Source organism: Cebidichthys violaceus, unplaced genomic scaffold, assembly GCF_023349555.1.
Source record: "Cebidichthys violaceus isolate CVI_PGR_0920_01 unplaced genomic scaffold, fCebVio1.0.p SCAF_17, whole genome shotgun sequence".
In the NCBI taxonomy this organism is placed as follows: domain Eukaryota; kingdom Metazoa; phylum Chordata; class Actinopteri; order Perciformes; family Stichaeidae; genus Cebidichthys; species Cebidichthys violaceus.
Window position 1 is genome coordinate 2717494 of NW_027176340.1, and position 15770 is coordinate 2733263.

Consider the following 15770-nt stretch of genomic DNA (forward strand, 5'->3'; position numbering starts at 1 on the left):
TGCCGACGTCTCCACAAAGGAAGAACAACATCGTACTGAACACTTGTTGCATAAGCTCAGTGATGTGTTGCTTAGCTTTGCCCTGAAGTTACTCGATCGACACAGAATTGAACAGCGATGCGGTCGTTCAGTCGAGATTTTCAGTTTGTCGTTTGACTGTTCGTGAAGAGAAAGAGGCAAGTGGTGAATCTGCAACCTCAATTCTGCAACAGCTCACAGGGAGTAAAGCGTTCTCATGTATTCCCATTTCAGTCAAGCCCACACACACACACACACACACGCATACGGTGACCCCTGATCCCTACTTCCCTCTCTGGTTTTCTTTCTTTGTGGTTCATCATCTGCAACGTGTGCCTGTGAATGTTATTGTTCCATACTGTGCAGTAAATCTGTAGAAAACATATGTGTGCTTGCAGATGTGTGTCCATGTAAGGAAGCACCTATAGCTTCATGGAAACCAAAAAGAAGACGGCTCAAGAACTCCGGAAATGAAAGTTAGATCCCAAAAGCCAAACGTCGGCTCTTCAGCTCCACGTCGCCCAATCGGCTCGGATCTTCAGTTTTAAAAAAAAAAAAATTCCTCTAAAGCTTTTGGCTCAAGCAGGCATTCGACGAAGCTTAGTTTAAGTTGAATATTTTCACCAAAATAAAGTAGGTTACTACTGACCCAGTAAAAAAAGTATATATATAATATCTGTCCTAAAATGACTTTAATATCTGCATGACATGATTGGGAAAAGGAGGAATACTGCAGGTGTCTCCACCGCTCTCACTCTGTCAACCTCAGTCTCCCTCACACACACACACACACACACACACACACACACACACACACACACACACACACACACACACACACACACACAATTCTCATTAAAAGCCTCCTGAAAGACAGCAAAAGCCACAGAATCAATCATAACTCGGTCATCAATAAACGGCTGCTTAGTTAATAACCTTATGTGTATTAAAATGAACTTGGACTGCTCTTCAGTTTGTACTGATGTAAGCACCGAAGTGCATTTTGAGCTGTGATGCTAGGTAGAGGAAAAAAAAAGAGAACAAACTTACAGTTACTGACTTAAAACGTTCACCTTTTGCATTTGTTTTGTCATTTCCTGTGAGTGGAGAAGATACTCATCATGAAACATGTTGTATAGTTTTAGTGCAGTACAGCTATTATTTATCTTTACTGACTTAGCAACAGATTGCAGAGTTGCAACAAAGATAATAAAACTGTCTTGAATCCAGTGTAAAGTCCCAAAATATGATAATGTGCACATATGTTAACTGTCAATGCTGTCATAACATCAGTGAAAATAACTACATTGAGAGTAAAAGCAGGGCAAAACAACAGAAACAGAAAAGTCACTCCTTTGTCAGTCTTGTTCATTGCATCATAATTGCTAGAAATCATAATTGTTATTTACAGAGCCTGAAGAAAAACAAAACATGAATTCATAAATCATCTGCCGTTCCCCTTTAAGACGGCCTGTTTGACGCACACAGCGTGCACGTGCTCTCCTCTTCTTAATCATGACTGCACTTTCACACTGCATCCACACAACGCTAGCACGGCTCTGACTCCCTCTCAAACGCACACAAACACGCTCTCACACTCGCACGCACACACACACACGCACACACACACACACACACACATGCAGAAATACACATTCAAGATAACAAGCAGGGACAGCGCTAGTGTGAGCCTGCAAATGAGCAGTTACGTTAAGTGACTAAACACATACTTCTAACATCATCTCTATGGGAGGCCACAGTCCAGACGTTGCTGCTTGTGCCAGCCATTACACACACACACACACACACACACACACACACACACACACACACACACACACACACACACACACACACACCGCCAACTGCTTCCTCCATCGCACACGTACAAATGTATGCTCTTCTGCACGCGTGCAGCCAAAATACTGACACACAAAGTCCTCCTCAGATGGAAATATATGTCATCAACTCCCCGCCGAGCGTCGACTCGAAACATAAGACTACAAATACTATCAAAGACTGCTGCAAAAAGCAACATCAGCAACTCAATAGTATTACACAAAAACACACACACACACACACACACACACACACACACACACACACACACACACACACAGTGGCAGGTTGTGCTTTGAATTGTAAATACAGACAGGATATGGTCAATTAAGGGCAAGTACCTGAAAGATTGTGGTGCATGTTAACTCAAAGTGTTTTTATTTGATTTATATATTTCTATAAATGTGCAGTACGCAGCGTTTAATTGGCACAGAGACTGCGACCTTGATTTGGTTGACTACAAAGCTGGCAAATAACACAAGGCCCTTTAATACGAGAGAATAACAGCAAAAGGCGACGACAACATCCGCATCCTGGAAATGGGTTGAAAAGATGCAGCGCGCAGGATATCATGGAGGCACTTACAATATCATCAGATGTCAGCTCAAAAGGAGACATTCCACCGTGTTGTGCCTCTGATCAGATTTGACAAGAACCACTGCAGTCTGGCAGACGCCTCTCAGTGGCTGGGTGTCACACTGAAGCACTTTGCTGCCAGTCGCAAGTTTCGGCACTGCGGTGCTTGTTGGTATTGGCGTTCACACCAGAAACGACTTCTTCGTTAGCAGTTGCTCGCTTTTGTAGGGCGCGGTCGCTCGTTTGCTCGTTTGTCTCGCGCGACAGGCCTGAGAGTTCGTTGAAGTCGTGTCGCGTGAGTGAACTGACTGACTCGCTGTGCGGGTTTCAGGGTGTGACTGATGATAGATCTCTTTTAATTAGTTACACTTAAGTGCATTTGAACCTGGGAACCAGGAACGTCTGCCGGCTTGCGAACAAGGCCAGTTTCCGTTTAAATACAGTCGTGTGCCGTAAAGCTAAGCGCTAATTTATATAAATCGATTTTAAATCGACTTTAGAGGATACAACTGTGGATCCTTGATTAAAAAAAGGGAGCTATCTTACTCACCATGGTAGCAGCCATGTTTGTTCAACCCATTAGTATTCACTCACACGTAGCATTTATAATTTGTAAGGCTGCCATCTCAATAAAGATGGAATTAGAAAAGCTGTGCTGTCTAGTTGGGTAACAGTGTAAAACACAATAACATTACATCACAGTAGATGACAAGCATGTAAGAGCCATAACAAGCTTCACGTCATCTTAAACAGAGGGGACAGTTGTCTACAATGACCATGTCCCGCCCCTCTGTAACAACATGTGTGTGTGTGTGTGTGTGTGTGTGTGTGTGTGTGTGTGTGTGTGTGTTCCTCAGTCCCTCTGTCAATAGCATTAAATCATATATGCAAATTATTTAGCCAAATTATTCACGTAAGGACTGGGCAATAATTCAATGGGATGATGTCATGATGAAACCATATATCTAGATATTGTGATACACAAGTGTGTGTGTCATCTAAAATGCTAAAAACAACAAAAGAAAAATTGATAAAAATCAAAGGCATGCATCTCAAATTTCTCAGAAAAATCTGAATTGATAAGAATTCTGCTTTTGAAAATACCCCCACTGTGTAGTTCAGTCAAACTATCGTCATAATCTGATTACTCTCTATAATATTTATTCATTTTTTTTTCCTCTATATTTTCACTTGAAACAGTTATTTTCATTTTGCATTGAAGTATTTTTCAATCTTCAAGTTTTTTTTTTTAATTTACCATGTCAATTAAGGTTAATTAAAAAAGACCAGAAAACTACAAGATATGAAATGACCAGCAGATTGTGGCCATATTGCCCATCGCTCATATTCCGTACTCTCAAATGAGAAGCTGATTTAGGCTGTGACTTCTCTGCTGTCGTCCAAAATGACCTCTCCGTTGGTTTGTGTGGGACACTTCAGTCTTTACATGTTTGTGTCCTTTTGTCCCCGGTAAAACAAATCGCTCTGCGGCTCCAGAGTTATGCAATAACAGCGGTACGGGCGAACACTACATGATACCATATATATACGCGACGCACTGTGTGTCGCCTCAGTAAGGAAGAGACGTATGAATCATATTCGCCATGAAAAGGTCATTGTTTTTGCTCAGCTACCTTCAGCCGAGAGCTGCCCGGGGTGTTGTGTCTCAGATAGACAAGTCAGAAATGACCTTAAAGCAAAGGCAGGAGGGTTGCAGACTATTTGTCTGTCCCCAAGACAAGGTGGGTGCAGAGGAGACGCAGTCACGTGCGGGATGGCTTGTGCGTCTTATAATGCGGTGAAATGACTAAACAAAGGAAGAGCAATGAAAGGAGAACGCTGAGCAGCAGAAGGAGGAAATGACTGTGGCTTCCCTGACAAGGGGTTAGCCGTCTTACGTGTGTGTGTGTGTGTGTGTGTGTGTGTGTGTGTGTGTGTGTGTGTGCTCGCTACGTCCTGTTGCTCACTTGTGCCTCCTGGTGGCGGCAGCGCCTCAAGCCTTCGCCCCAATGTTCTGCCTGAGGAGGAAATTGCTTTCTATTCATAATGAGCCGCTGCATTTATTAACCAAGCCTCGCTAACAAGGCGGACAGGACTCGTGCTGTCATTAAGGCCTCTGCGACTTTGCGCCGTTGCGCTGTTCTAACCCGGAGCGGCTCTGCAGCACCTAAGGCACTGTGTGTGGACAAGTGTGACACCAGCAAAAACAAATTCAGTACGTTCATGTCTATGGCGTGACTGTTGATGGCGTTACCTTGAGGATGCACGAGATGAACGAGCCTGGACGCCAGCTTGTCTGTCTTGCAGCGTTTCGGTGTCTCTCTGTGTTGAATGGGTGAAAGCCTAGCGATGTAATGTGATCCTTGCTTTACACATCGGGGCCCCTCAGCAGCCCACCTCAGGTTTCATACGAGTATCTCGGCCCGCCTCTGAGGCCGCAGAGCAGAGCGGTGTGAAATGACAATCTCCACCATACAGCTCACCTGCTGGCCCGCTACAGAAAACATAAGCTCAGCACTTTTGTCTCTAGCGCTCCTCCTGTGAGTACGGGCGGGAGTTCTGTAGAACAACTAAGGCCAAGCTGGCACACCTGCCCTACAAAGTATTCTATTGTTCAACCTCTGCCGGAAAAAGGGAAAGATTGCAGTATTCGCCCTCTGGTTTAATTCCGCAGCGTCGACATTATGTCCGATACCAAAGGCTTGTGCAAGCAATAGACAAGGATCGGTATGAGGATCAGCAAAAAACATACACTGTATAGTGCAGTTAAGGAAGCATCCGTATACGCACAGAGGAGGCAGTTATGCATTTATGCATTTGCCCCTACAAAGGAAGTGACTGAATGATGAATAACTTCATATCTAATGACGATCTTGTTCATGAAGCACGTAGGCCGCATCGATGATGCCGCTCAGTCCTGGACCAAAAGTGCACAACGTGTAGCTTTGTGGTTCATTCCTAATAGGTGCATCCACAGCTCTGATCGTCTCCTTGTGGACAAAGGAGACGAAATACAACATCCACTCGGGTACAGTGGGAAATATCACACAAGTGACGCCGCAACAGGTTCAGACAAAACGAAGGCTGTCCATCACATTTTTTGGTTTTCATTATGAAGGCTGAGACGAGACACAGTATTGAGCTTCCAAGCAAGCTTTAGTGATTTAGTTGACGCCAGACCTTTCGTTTTGGCCAGACGCACTCAAATGTGATCTGAACACATGAGAAGGTGAAGCTCTGAACACATGAAATGTCAATTGTGGCAACGCTCTGAATTTATAAACATTGCAGATAGGCTCCAAAAAATGGCTGCATTGCAAATGAATAAGAAGAGCTGAGGTTTAGAGGTTATACATGAAGCTACCGGTATGAAATAAGCACAGTCTGAGGATGGGACGCACTATAAGTGAGCGGCTTCTGAAGACTCACAACCGAAAGTAGATTATTTTAACACTCCGATAACAACAAGTCAAATAGTTAATTGGTGCATCACAATATTTCATTGTACTGTATAAAGACATAATTATTGTACTCGATCGAGGTAGAGCTGCACCAATGCAACTTATTCTTCTTTGATAAAATAACAAATACTGATCCACTCTGATATCTTCAATCCATAATTTAAGTTCAGTAAACCTCAGTAACGCCTCTGGCTTCACAGTATAGGCCTGGCACACGTCAAAGCCTTCATGTTAAAAGAAATGTATTGAGTTACTTTAAGCATCAAGACTAGCTCCAAACAGAAAATGAACAAAAATAAAATACGTTTGTATATTCTTGGCCAGTACCTGGTTTACTTAATGAGGTCAGAGCGGGTGTAGACACCAATCCAACGGGTCGGATTGTTGCATCCGTAAACCAGAAACAAGAAGAGAGCTGGTGTGTGTGTGTGTGTGTGTGTGTGTGTGTGTGTGTGGGTGTGACTACCCCAGTCCACAAAGACTTGCATGCTGATTAGAATCGTCTTTAAACTCTATTGCTGCTGTATTTGTATTCGCATCAACAAAACCGGCCTCTCCGCGTTTTTCTACGTTCTCGTCCGTTGTGAACATTTTCACCTTCCAGTTGACACTATGAGGACAATCCAACTCTTTCAAACCTCGCTCCCAAACTAGCCCTGACAACCCACTGTACATAATACTGTATCAGGTACCGTAATGTCCCAGATGGCCCACTTTCCCCTGATGCACCACCGCTGTGTAAACAAACGCCCTGAGGTCACCCTCCAGGAGGTGAAACCGAGAAGCAGCACATCTTCTCTTAAAGTAGAGCAGACTCCCTTTTTAACGAAAGCCGGAGCTTATCTTACGCAGCAAGGTTCAACGGCGTGACGGACTGAGAAACACTTTGTTTTCACGGCGAGCTGGTAACCTCCTTCAAAACATGTTCCTGCTCTCAGACGAAGCTTTCAAGAACATCGAAATGTCTGCAGACACACTGAATGAGCTCCTCATGAATCATTGAGCGCTACAGCTAAATTCTGCTCATGCAAAGAGGAGCACATTCTGCGCGTCGCTCTGAGCTTTTGGAGAGAGCACTCACGCTCAGCTGTGGAACAATGCTCGCAACACTACATCACCCATAATTCATCACACAGACATAAATGCACAAGGTGCACAGAGTGGTGCAATGACGATCCATTCTAAAAATAGGAAGCTGAATAAAACCTCTGTACGGGGAAACTATGACATGATAAAGCACCAATGAGGATGGTTGTCAACGAGCTTCTCTGTGTCGGCACAGCAGATACTTGAAATCTGCATGATGAAGCAATAACCCAAAGATACAATCTGTATGAAACGTCTTACTATTACAGCAACATCTCTATATATACTGTAGCTTATCTTCCATTCTTTAACTCCTTATCACAAACCTGACAGGCCAGACATTAAGGCGTTGACGATGTGAACTTGGAGAGACTATATGAAACCGATGCAAAGCAATAGCGAACGAACGCATGTGTCACAGTGACGGGCTACTCACCAGGTCATGGTTTGTGGAGTTGGAATCATCTGCGGGGAAGGGGACATAGACAGCTAAGGCCATACAGTTGGCAAAAATAGCAATTAATATAAAGATATCAAATGGCCTGAGAAAAAGAAGTTAAGGAAAACGCGGAAGAAAATGATGTAACAGATGAATACAAAAAATGATATTGGATACAAAACACTTTTCAAATCTCCTGATAGTAGTCTGATTACTTTTAAAAAAAAAAGCACTACGTGAAATTACCGGAGGTGGCCGTCATGAACCACAGCTAAGATTGAACAAAGGACCTGTGAACAAGCAACTATAGATCATTTTCACCGTCAGTGATGTGGCCGTTATTTTACCTGATCCATTAATCATTGGGTTAAAGGTCAGAAAATAGTAAAAAAAAATAAATAAATAAATGCATATGACAGCTTCCCAGTGGCCCAAAGTGAAGACTTGTTTTGTCCGAATTACAATCCAAAACCTGAAGATATCTTCAGTGATATAAAACAAAACAAAAAACAGGAATTTATTATCAAAATATTTGCGAGTTAGCTTTCTAATCTAACCGCTTCGGCTCTGTGAACAGGTAATGCTCTTTGGTCAAATCCCAGCACAGCTCCTACATAATACCGCTGTAAAGGATACTTCCACTCCACCAGGCTGATGCAGGCCCTGCGTATGGGGTTGTTGAGGTTGAGGCAGAACAGAGCCCTTGGTGGCCTGCTGTTGGCGTTACTGCCCTGTTTCTTGCTTTTGGCATACTGTTGCCGCTTCTTCTGTGCCAACGCACCGACCGGGATGGTGCTGGACACCGGAGCGGGCAGGGCGGGAGGCGCCGCAGGGGGGGCCGGGGCCGCGGCGGGGGCCGGGGCCGGGGCGGGGGCCGGGGTCGGGGCGGGAGGGGCCTCTGGGGCCGCGGGGGCTGGGTCTGGGGCAGGCCCTTTGGCGCTCATGGTGTGGGCGTGGCTCTGTGAGGAGCATCCAGCAGCATGGATCTGCCAGGGTAGACTGGGTGGCTGGAGAAGGGCAGAATAGTCTGACCAATGAGCTGGCACGTCACCAGGGGGAGCGACTCTGGTGCTGCTGGCATAGTTTGCCTCTGAGAATGAGAAGAGGGTGAGATGAGCACATTGTACACTTTATACAACAATAAAAGGATTATTGACATTGACACTTATTGACACTACATTGACTTGCACAATGCACTAGAATATAGACCTGCAGGTTCTTCTGCCTGTCTATAAAGCCATGACTGGCCGTCTGAGGTCCACTGGTCTGATATCTTCAATCATTCTCGAGTCAGTTCAACAACTGGTGAAGCTGCCTTTAGATTTTATGCACCTAGATGCTTTAACAAGCTTCCTGGTGAAAGATAGACTGATAATATGCAAAACATTGTTTCTAACTGAATAACATGTGAGTCTTCCTGTACGCTCGTCGTGAATGGCTAATAATGAATTACTATTACTTTTCTTTGAGCATATAAAATGTGCAATATCAATAATGTTGGCCTTGCCTTTAATTGAATGTGTTTTTCTTCAATATTGACAATCCAGCTCATATACTGCAAACTGTACTTTCTGCTTGAAAATGGAACTAAAATATGACTTTCCCAGCACAGGTAAGTACAGCATGATGCTCCAAATGGTCTCAAAGACAAAGGGACTTCAAGTGAAGTCAAACGGTGCAGGAGTCATTAATACTGCACATACTGGCCCACTATTAATATTTAAGACAATGCGAGAACTTTTACTTCAGCTTAGACACAACTGATATTATGACCACACACACCGGCAACATTTAAAGATGGCAGCTTGTTGAATTGCTGTAGTCTCTTCAAGGATAAAGAAGCTGTTTGTTTTCCCCCCCAAAAACATGCAAATAGAATAATGTGATCTTATGAAAGGTATCCTGGCGTGAGCCTCAAACAGTGAGCGACTGAAGCCGTCAAGACTCTGCATTCATTAAACATTTCCTGAAACTGAACATATTCTATGAGGGGGGAGAAGAAGAAAAAAAGCGGATGACATGCAGATGTCAAAACACACACACACACACACACACACACACACACACAAATGAAGCTGTAAATTCAGAGCTGCCACTCTCGGGCATCACTTGGTCCCATCAGTTGTGTAAGTCCTTGAACTGCTGAGAAGGCCCGCAGAGGAAGAAGCAGAAAAAAGGTCACATTGCAGTGATGCTCCAAGAGGAATGCATCTTCATATTTTACAGGAAAAAAAAAAAAAAAAAATTGGGCTATGCGTGTTTCTGTGACGTAAGAGTGCACATCTTGTGGAGAATTTAGGCTTGCCAGCTTCACGTCTCCTTTGTGCTATTCATGTAGCCCGGGCTAGTGCAAGCTCAATATGGGAACAATGCGTACAAAAATGCGCTTATTTTTTATTTTTTTTTTGGAATATTAATTTCACCGCTGTATCGACAACGTCGACCGTTCACCCGTGATAAAAAAAAACAACAAAAAAAAAACACACGAACACTTGACATTTCTGCATGAGCGACTCGTGACAAATGAACCATCATCAATTGTCCTTGGACGCCACCAAGGTAGGATGGGATCAAAATCACCCCCACCCCCCCCCCCCCACCCCCCCCCAAAAAAAATGATGTGAAATGACAGACTGACTGGACTCCGAGCGCTCACGGGGGAAAAACTGAGCAACGCACAGTCAGTCAGATGGTCCTCGCTGCTCAGCAGAAACAGCTGGCAACGTTATTACAACAACCCTCAATCAGTGATGCTCCTACACTCGGGGCTAATATAGTGGACGGTCCACATGACCGGAGCCCACCTCCGTTTGTAGAAAAGGTACCTGGCTGGCATCAGCCCTGGCCATGCTCTATTAAAATGTATTTAAATGTGTTGATCATGACAAGGCGATGAATCTCCTCCCCTGAATCCACAAAAAAAAAACAAAAAAAAAAAAACATGACAGCGTCGAGAGCAAAGTGGCCATTTAATAATAACTGCTGTCCTCTGACAATAATGAGGAAAGCATCACCATCGCCTGCATGCATGCAGCAAAAAAAAAAAAAAAAAACGCAGCTATGCTAAAGAGGCTAACTTCAGTTTGCGGGGCAGAAACCGCACCGTGCTGTACCTTTTCTGAAGACTTTATGACTCAGCCGCGGTCCTCTCCGCTCGGTAACACGGGTCCAGGGACAAAAATCGCAGGTCCGGTCTCAAACGGCGGTTTAATATGCATCAGCTCCGGGCAGCAGGAGGGACACATAAAGCCTGTGCATTAATTACGCTCTTCCATGGTGATCGTGGAGAGCTGGAGACAGGAGAGTGCGCACCGCACAACGGAGCATCCTCATCATCCGCTGCCTACTTATCGTCACGGCGCCAGTGAACAGAGAAACGAGTGTACATGAGAAAAAGCGAGCTCTTCTCCTCCTTCTGCTGCTGCTGCTGCTGCTGCTGCTGCTGCACAAGACCCGCTCACAGTCGCAAAGGTGCTGTGGCATGTGCGCAATGTGGCGCTCTGCGATAGAAGGAGACAACTTTCGAACAGGGCGTCACGTTCAGCATCCATTGCCCACGTGAAGGTCATTAAGACAACATGGTAGGCTACCATGTAAACACTGCTTTAGCAACTTATCGGATTAAACTTGCATGGGCACACTTTCGAACGAGGCACCCTGCATATGCTGTGTTATGGCAAATGCATTCAATTATAAATGTAATAAAGTATGAGTCATTAAGAACTAATTGTGGTTTGCCAAGGTGTGAAACCCAAAGTGTGACTATTCATGGTTTTTCCACTTTCTGATAAACCATTAAGTCTGTTAATAATCTACATTTAAATCTGCAGTTGCAATAATAAGTAGTTTGTCAATAAAATACTTTTTTTGTTGGAGATTTTCACATCTTGGCAACCCAAAAGTGTATTTGTTTAACTGGTTATAAGCATTATTAAATTATGAATTAACCGTTAGGTTAAGCCTTTATAAAGACTGCCTTATTAGAATGTGGTATGGAATATTGCAGACATCTTGAAATCCAGCAGGACAGCAATACAACCACTGATGTTCAGACATTTTGTTTAAAAATCTAACTTTATCCAAATAAAAACAATTGCTGCCTCCCAAATTCCCAGATCCACGACTATAAACCAAGCTGGGCTAGAATACAACATACGTCCCATCTCCCATTATGTTTTTACTGTTTGGTCACTACATAATATGCATCTATTTGTGAAAACTGATGTTATTTCCTACTTGAAATAAGAAAATATAGAAAATAATATGATAGAAGTCCAATATTCACTCTCTTTTAGCTCTGTTTTTAGTCTCCACCGACTCCTGAGGGACACATCTGTTTCTTTAGCTGCTAAACGCTGCACTATGTTCTCCAGTTGTTCAGTGCTGGTCAGTTAGCGTACAGTAGGTCTTCTAGAGCTGTGTTTCCCTGAAAACAGATGCAACCGAAAACAACAAAATGAGAGCAGAGAAAGTAAAGCTGTGATACGAGCAGCGAAACGATGATCTGAAACTCATTATAGCTGCAGATTCAGGTATTGATTTTCTTTAGGTTCATCACAACAGTGTCACATTGTTCTTTGATACATTGTTAGAATAAACTTATTGATTACAGCAGCTTTAAAAAACATCAAGTATACCAAATACTTTTGCTATAATGATATTAATGTCTTCCAGCCAAAGTCAGTGAACATGTGTCCTTTCAACGGACAATATGTTGCCCTTTAAACTGTTCCCTCTTGAATATGTAACTACAGTCCACATTCACCAGCGCATGTGTGTCCATGATGAGAGAGTAAGTCAACACCACCTAGCCAGATCTAGATGTAACACACACACACACACACACACACACACACACACACACACACACACACACACACACACACACATGCCTCTCTACCATTACAGATGTTCTTTGTGAGCGGCAGATTCTGTAATATTTCAGATACAAAACTGTTCCTTCACCTTTCTTCTTTTTAAAAGAGACTTTCAGGGCAACTGTGACACTCTTTTACGATCAGAAGCAACGTAAAAAAAAAAAAAAAGTCTGTAAAAGACTAAATCATCAGTCCAACTCATTCATTTCTGATCTCAAATGATGTCACCATAAAATATGCTGATTTGTAAGTTACAAAAGCAAACTGCATCACGAGGCACTTGTACATCTGTCATGCATAAAGCTACACGTTAATCCTAACCCTTATGAACTAATGACCAAATGACAGCTCTGACCCTCAGAAGACCCTTTAACAACTCTTGATTTTCAGTCACTTGTTATGTTAGGCAAGACGGACTTTGCAGCGTAACATATATATATATATATATATATAAAGTATTTAAATGAATGGTATTTCCTTTTCCACGTAATGCTTTCATTGACATTGATAAACTATTGCAGTTGGTGCAGGTGACCACACACAGGACACGCTGGGATATTGTGGTCTGTGCTGTGAAAATACCTGCCGGAGTAGAAGAGCTGACCCTAGGCCTCCGCTTCACCTACATGTCCCAGCTGACAACAAAGAAAGCAGAAAACGCTCATCTCCTCCCCTTGGCAGGCTGGTCAGTGAGCGAACGGCAGCGGCGTTTGGTGAGAGGTGGAGAACGGCTGGGCGAGGAGGCGGGGACGAGGCTCGTCGTGTCATCTTACCTGTCTGCCGAGGATAATGGTTTCTTCTATCGTCTTGAATTATTCACCTACAGATGAGGTGGTGTGTGTGTGTGTGTGTGTGTGTGTGTGTGTGGGCTTCTGTGTTGCTGGTAATTATGTGGCAACGTGTGTCAAATGGCAGAAAAATGGTTTTGATGACATTCTTTATTAATTGGCATTTGTTGATTATGTAATTCAAGGATTGGCAAATAAGAGACACACCTGAGGGAATGTACCTCACCAACGCAGACTGAAAGACAATCTACAGAATATTTAATCAACAAGAAAACAAGGGCTTATTAGTAGGTATTTCTGTTATTTTGTCCACTCTGTGTTAGATATGTATTGAGAGAAACAGTATCCAGCATCATTTAAGGTTAAATATATGATTTTATTTGCTTAAGTCCGATTTAAAGAAGAGCATAACTCATTTGTTTGTGTGGACGGCTCTGCTGTTGACGCGTATGATGCCTGTAGAATTAAAAGGAGTGCTGTAATGTATCCACCTGACAGAGCCATAGATTGTGTTTTCACATTTCAGGCTGAGGATAAGCCGTTTGATGCTGAAGAAAGGCAGAGTGCAAACGCTCCTCAGTGCGAAGCAAATGAATACAGGCGGCTGGACTTGATTCAAAAAGGATCCGGAGACATTGAAGTGTCCGTTAGCGGTGTTGATATGCATCGAACACAACTTTTGAACCACAAAACAGCAAAGGTAAGGCACGATTTATCATAAAGTGACTTTATTTTGTTCTCCTCTTCGGCTGCTGGTTCAGTGAGTTTCTGAGTCTCAGCCTTCGTAAAGCCATTTTGTTTGTGTGGGTGGCGTAGAAGAAGAAGCAAAGCCGCTAGCACCACTGTTTGAGCGTTCAGCACCATCAGCGTTTTTTTTTTTTACTCCGCGCTCATTTAGTTGCCTGGTGCTGGAACTGAGTTTTGTTTTGGTAAATATGGATATCATGAGCTTTTAGTCAAATTTACTCGAATATTCTGACATCTTTGGGTAAAACCACTCTCATTTCTTACAGTAAATGTGACCTTGGAGCCAACAGGCAGTTAGCTTAGCTTAGCATGGACTGGGTTTGCGCCTCTAAAGCTTATTAAATAATATGTTATATCCCATTTGTTTAATCCGGACACACTTTAGGAAGTCACTGTGCCTTTGCTAAGAAATAGTTCCAGCACGGTTTTTGTACCTTAAACAAACAAGATATAATATAGGTCTTGATTGGTGAGCTTTAGAGTTGCTGGTAGGCATTGTTTTTACCCCTGCCTCCAGTCTTTAGGCTAAACTAAAAGCTAAACTAAAAGCTAAACCTCACTCTTGAGAAATGTTCTTTTCTTCTCTTTTATTTTTGCTTCTTTCTTCTGCTGTTCTTGACCCAGTTTCCTACCGATGAGTTGATTTTCCTCCAAAGATTTAGATTTCTGCCTTCATTCACCTGGAGTAGTATCTATGCGTGTATCTACGTGTGTTTGTGTTTTATTTTGAGATTGTGTAAAAAAAATACTTACACACACACACACACACACACACACACACAAACCCAGTCTGTAGTCCCTGGTGGGAAAGCGCATTGCAGTTCATTTTCACTGAAAAACGGAGTACAAATATAAACAGAGGGTGCAGTGGCCCCCGGGGACCACGCATGCCATTTGGCTCCACCCAGCAGTCTGCCCCCACCTACGACTTGATCTGCTTTTTCCACTCTCTGCGCCACCAAACACTCAAAACCCGGAATTAACTTTATTCAAACATGGAGTTTTACGCTTTTCTGCTTTCATAGTGACAAAGGAACATAATAAAATCTTAATTTCCCAGTCATTTATTTTTCATTATGTTCTGTTATTTTTTTCTAAAGATCCTTATGAAGACATCTTGTAATCTGTGCATAAGCACATCGGACAATAGGCTTTAATTCTGCACGGAGCAGGTCTTTGGCTCCTCGCTCTGCTGAGGTGAAGGTCGTGTAAATGTTGTGTTTGGACCAACCTCTGAAGAGATTATGAAGTGTTGACTTGATCAAAATGCAGTTTTTTTGCAGTTTACACAGACAAGTCACTGAAACAGATGTTTGTTTGTTTCTAGATCTCTTTGTAAATGCACTTAGCTTTTACACTTTATCCTTCAGCCTCATCCTCTGCCTCCCTCCCTTTTTAAAATCAGATTGCAATAAAGCCATATGAGCTCTTCATTCATAAGCTGCAAAACTGCTATTTTCTTTCCAGTGCTGTTCTCATTTAGTCTCATTCAGCATTTCTACATCTTCACTTGCTGCATATCTGAAATCTTATGGTAAATGAGGGTTTGGCATTTTTTTTTTTTTTTTTTTTAAAACAAGTTTGAATATTAGCATGTGCCTGTTTGATGTCTGAGTTCAAGGCATCAACATGCATGTAAAACCTGGTTAGCAGGCACTCATGCAAAAGCACTGATGCAACAATCAGTGTTTGCATGTTTATGAGAGAGCCGCGTGTGTGTGTGTGTGTGTGTGTGTGTGAGGGAGGGAGGCAGTGTGTTGGTGGTGCTGCTTGAAGGAGAGCAGTAGTGATGGAGCCTGAAAGCCCTGCAGCGCAACTGTTCTCCCAGCGCATCGTCAACTTCACTGCTGAGCCCACAACACACGCTCAGCCTTAACCCCTGCTCGCACACTCCACTCTTCCCTCTGAACCTTCCTTTCTCTCTTCGTCTCTCTTCATC

The 15770-nt window shown here is 43.2% G+C and overlaps 1 protein-coding gene across 11 annotated transcripts in view; it reads right to left on the reverse strand.

Annotated features, from left to right (window-relative positions):
* The window catches only part of cacna1da (calcium channel, voltage-dependent, L type, alpha 1D subunit, a), a 51968-nt gene extending 41021 nt beyond the window's left edge, over positions 1–10947 (reverse strand). For 6 of the 11 annotated variants that reach the window (XM_068712076.1, XM_068712077.1, XM_068712073.1 and 3 more), the window contains exons 1-3: positions 10533–10946; positions 8056–8509; positions 7417–7522 (exon numbers count right to left, since the gene is read on the reverse strand). In XM_068712076.1, the coding sequence (XP_068568177.1) occupies positions 7417–7522; positions 8056–8363 (414 nt within the window). In that variant the 5' untranslated portion in view covers positions 8364–8509; positions 10533–10946. Of the gene's footprint in view, positions 1–7416; positions 7523–8055; positions 8510–10532 lie in introns of all 11 variants that reach the window. The other 5 variants (XM_068712070.1, XM_068712072.1, XM_068712071.1 and 2 more) reach the window with 2 other exon arrangements.
* Between the last annotated feature and the right edge of the window lie 4823 nt (positions 10948–15770).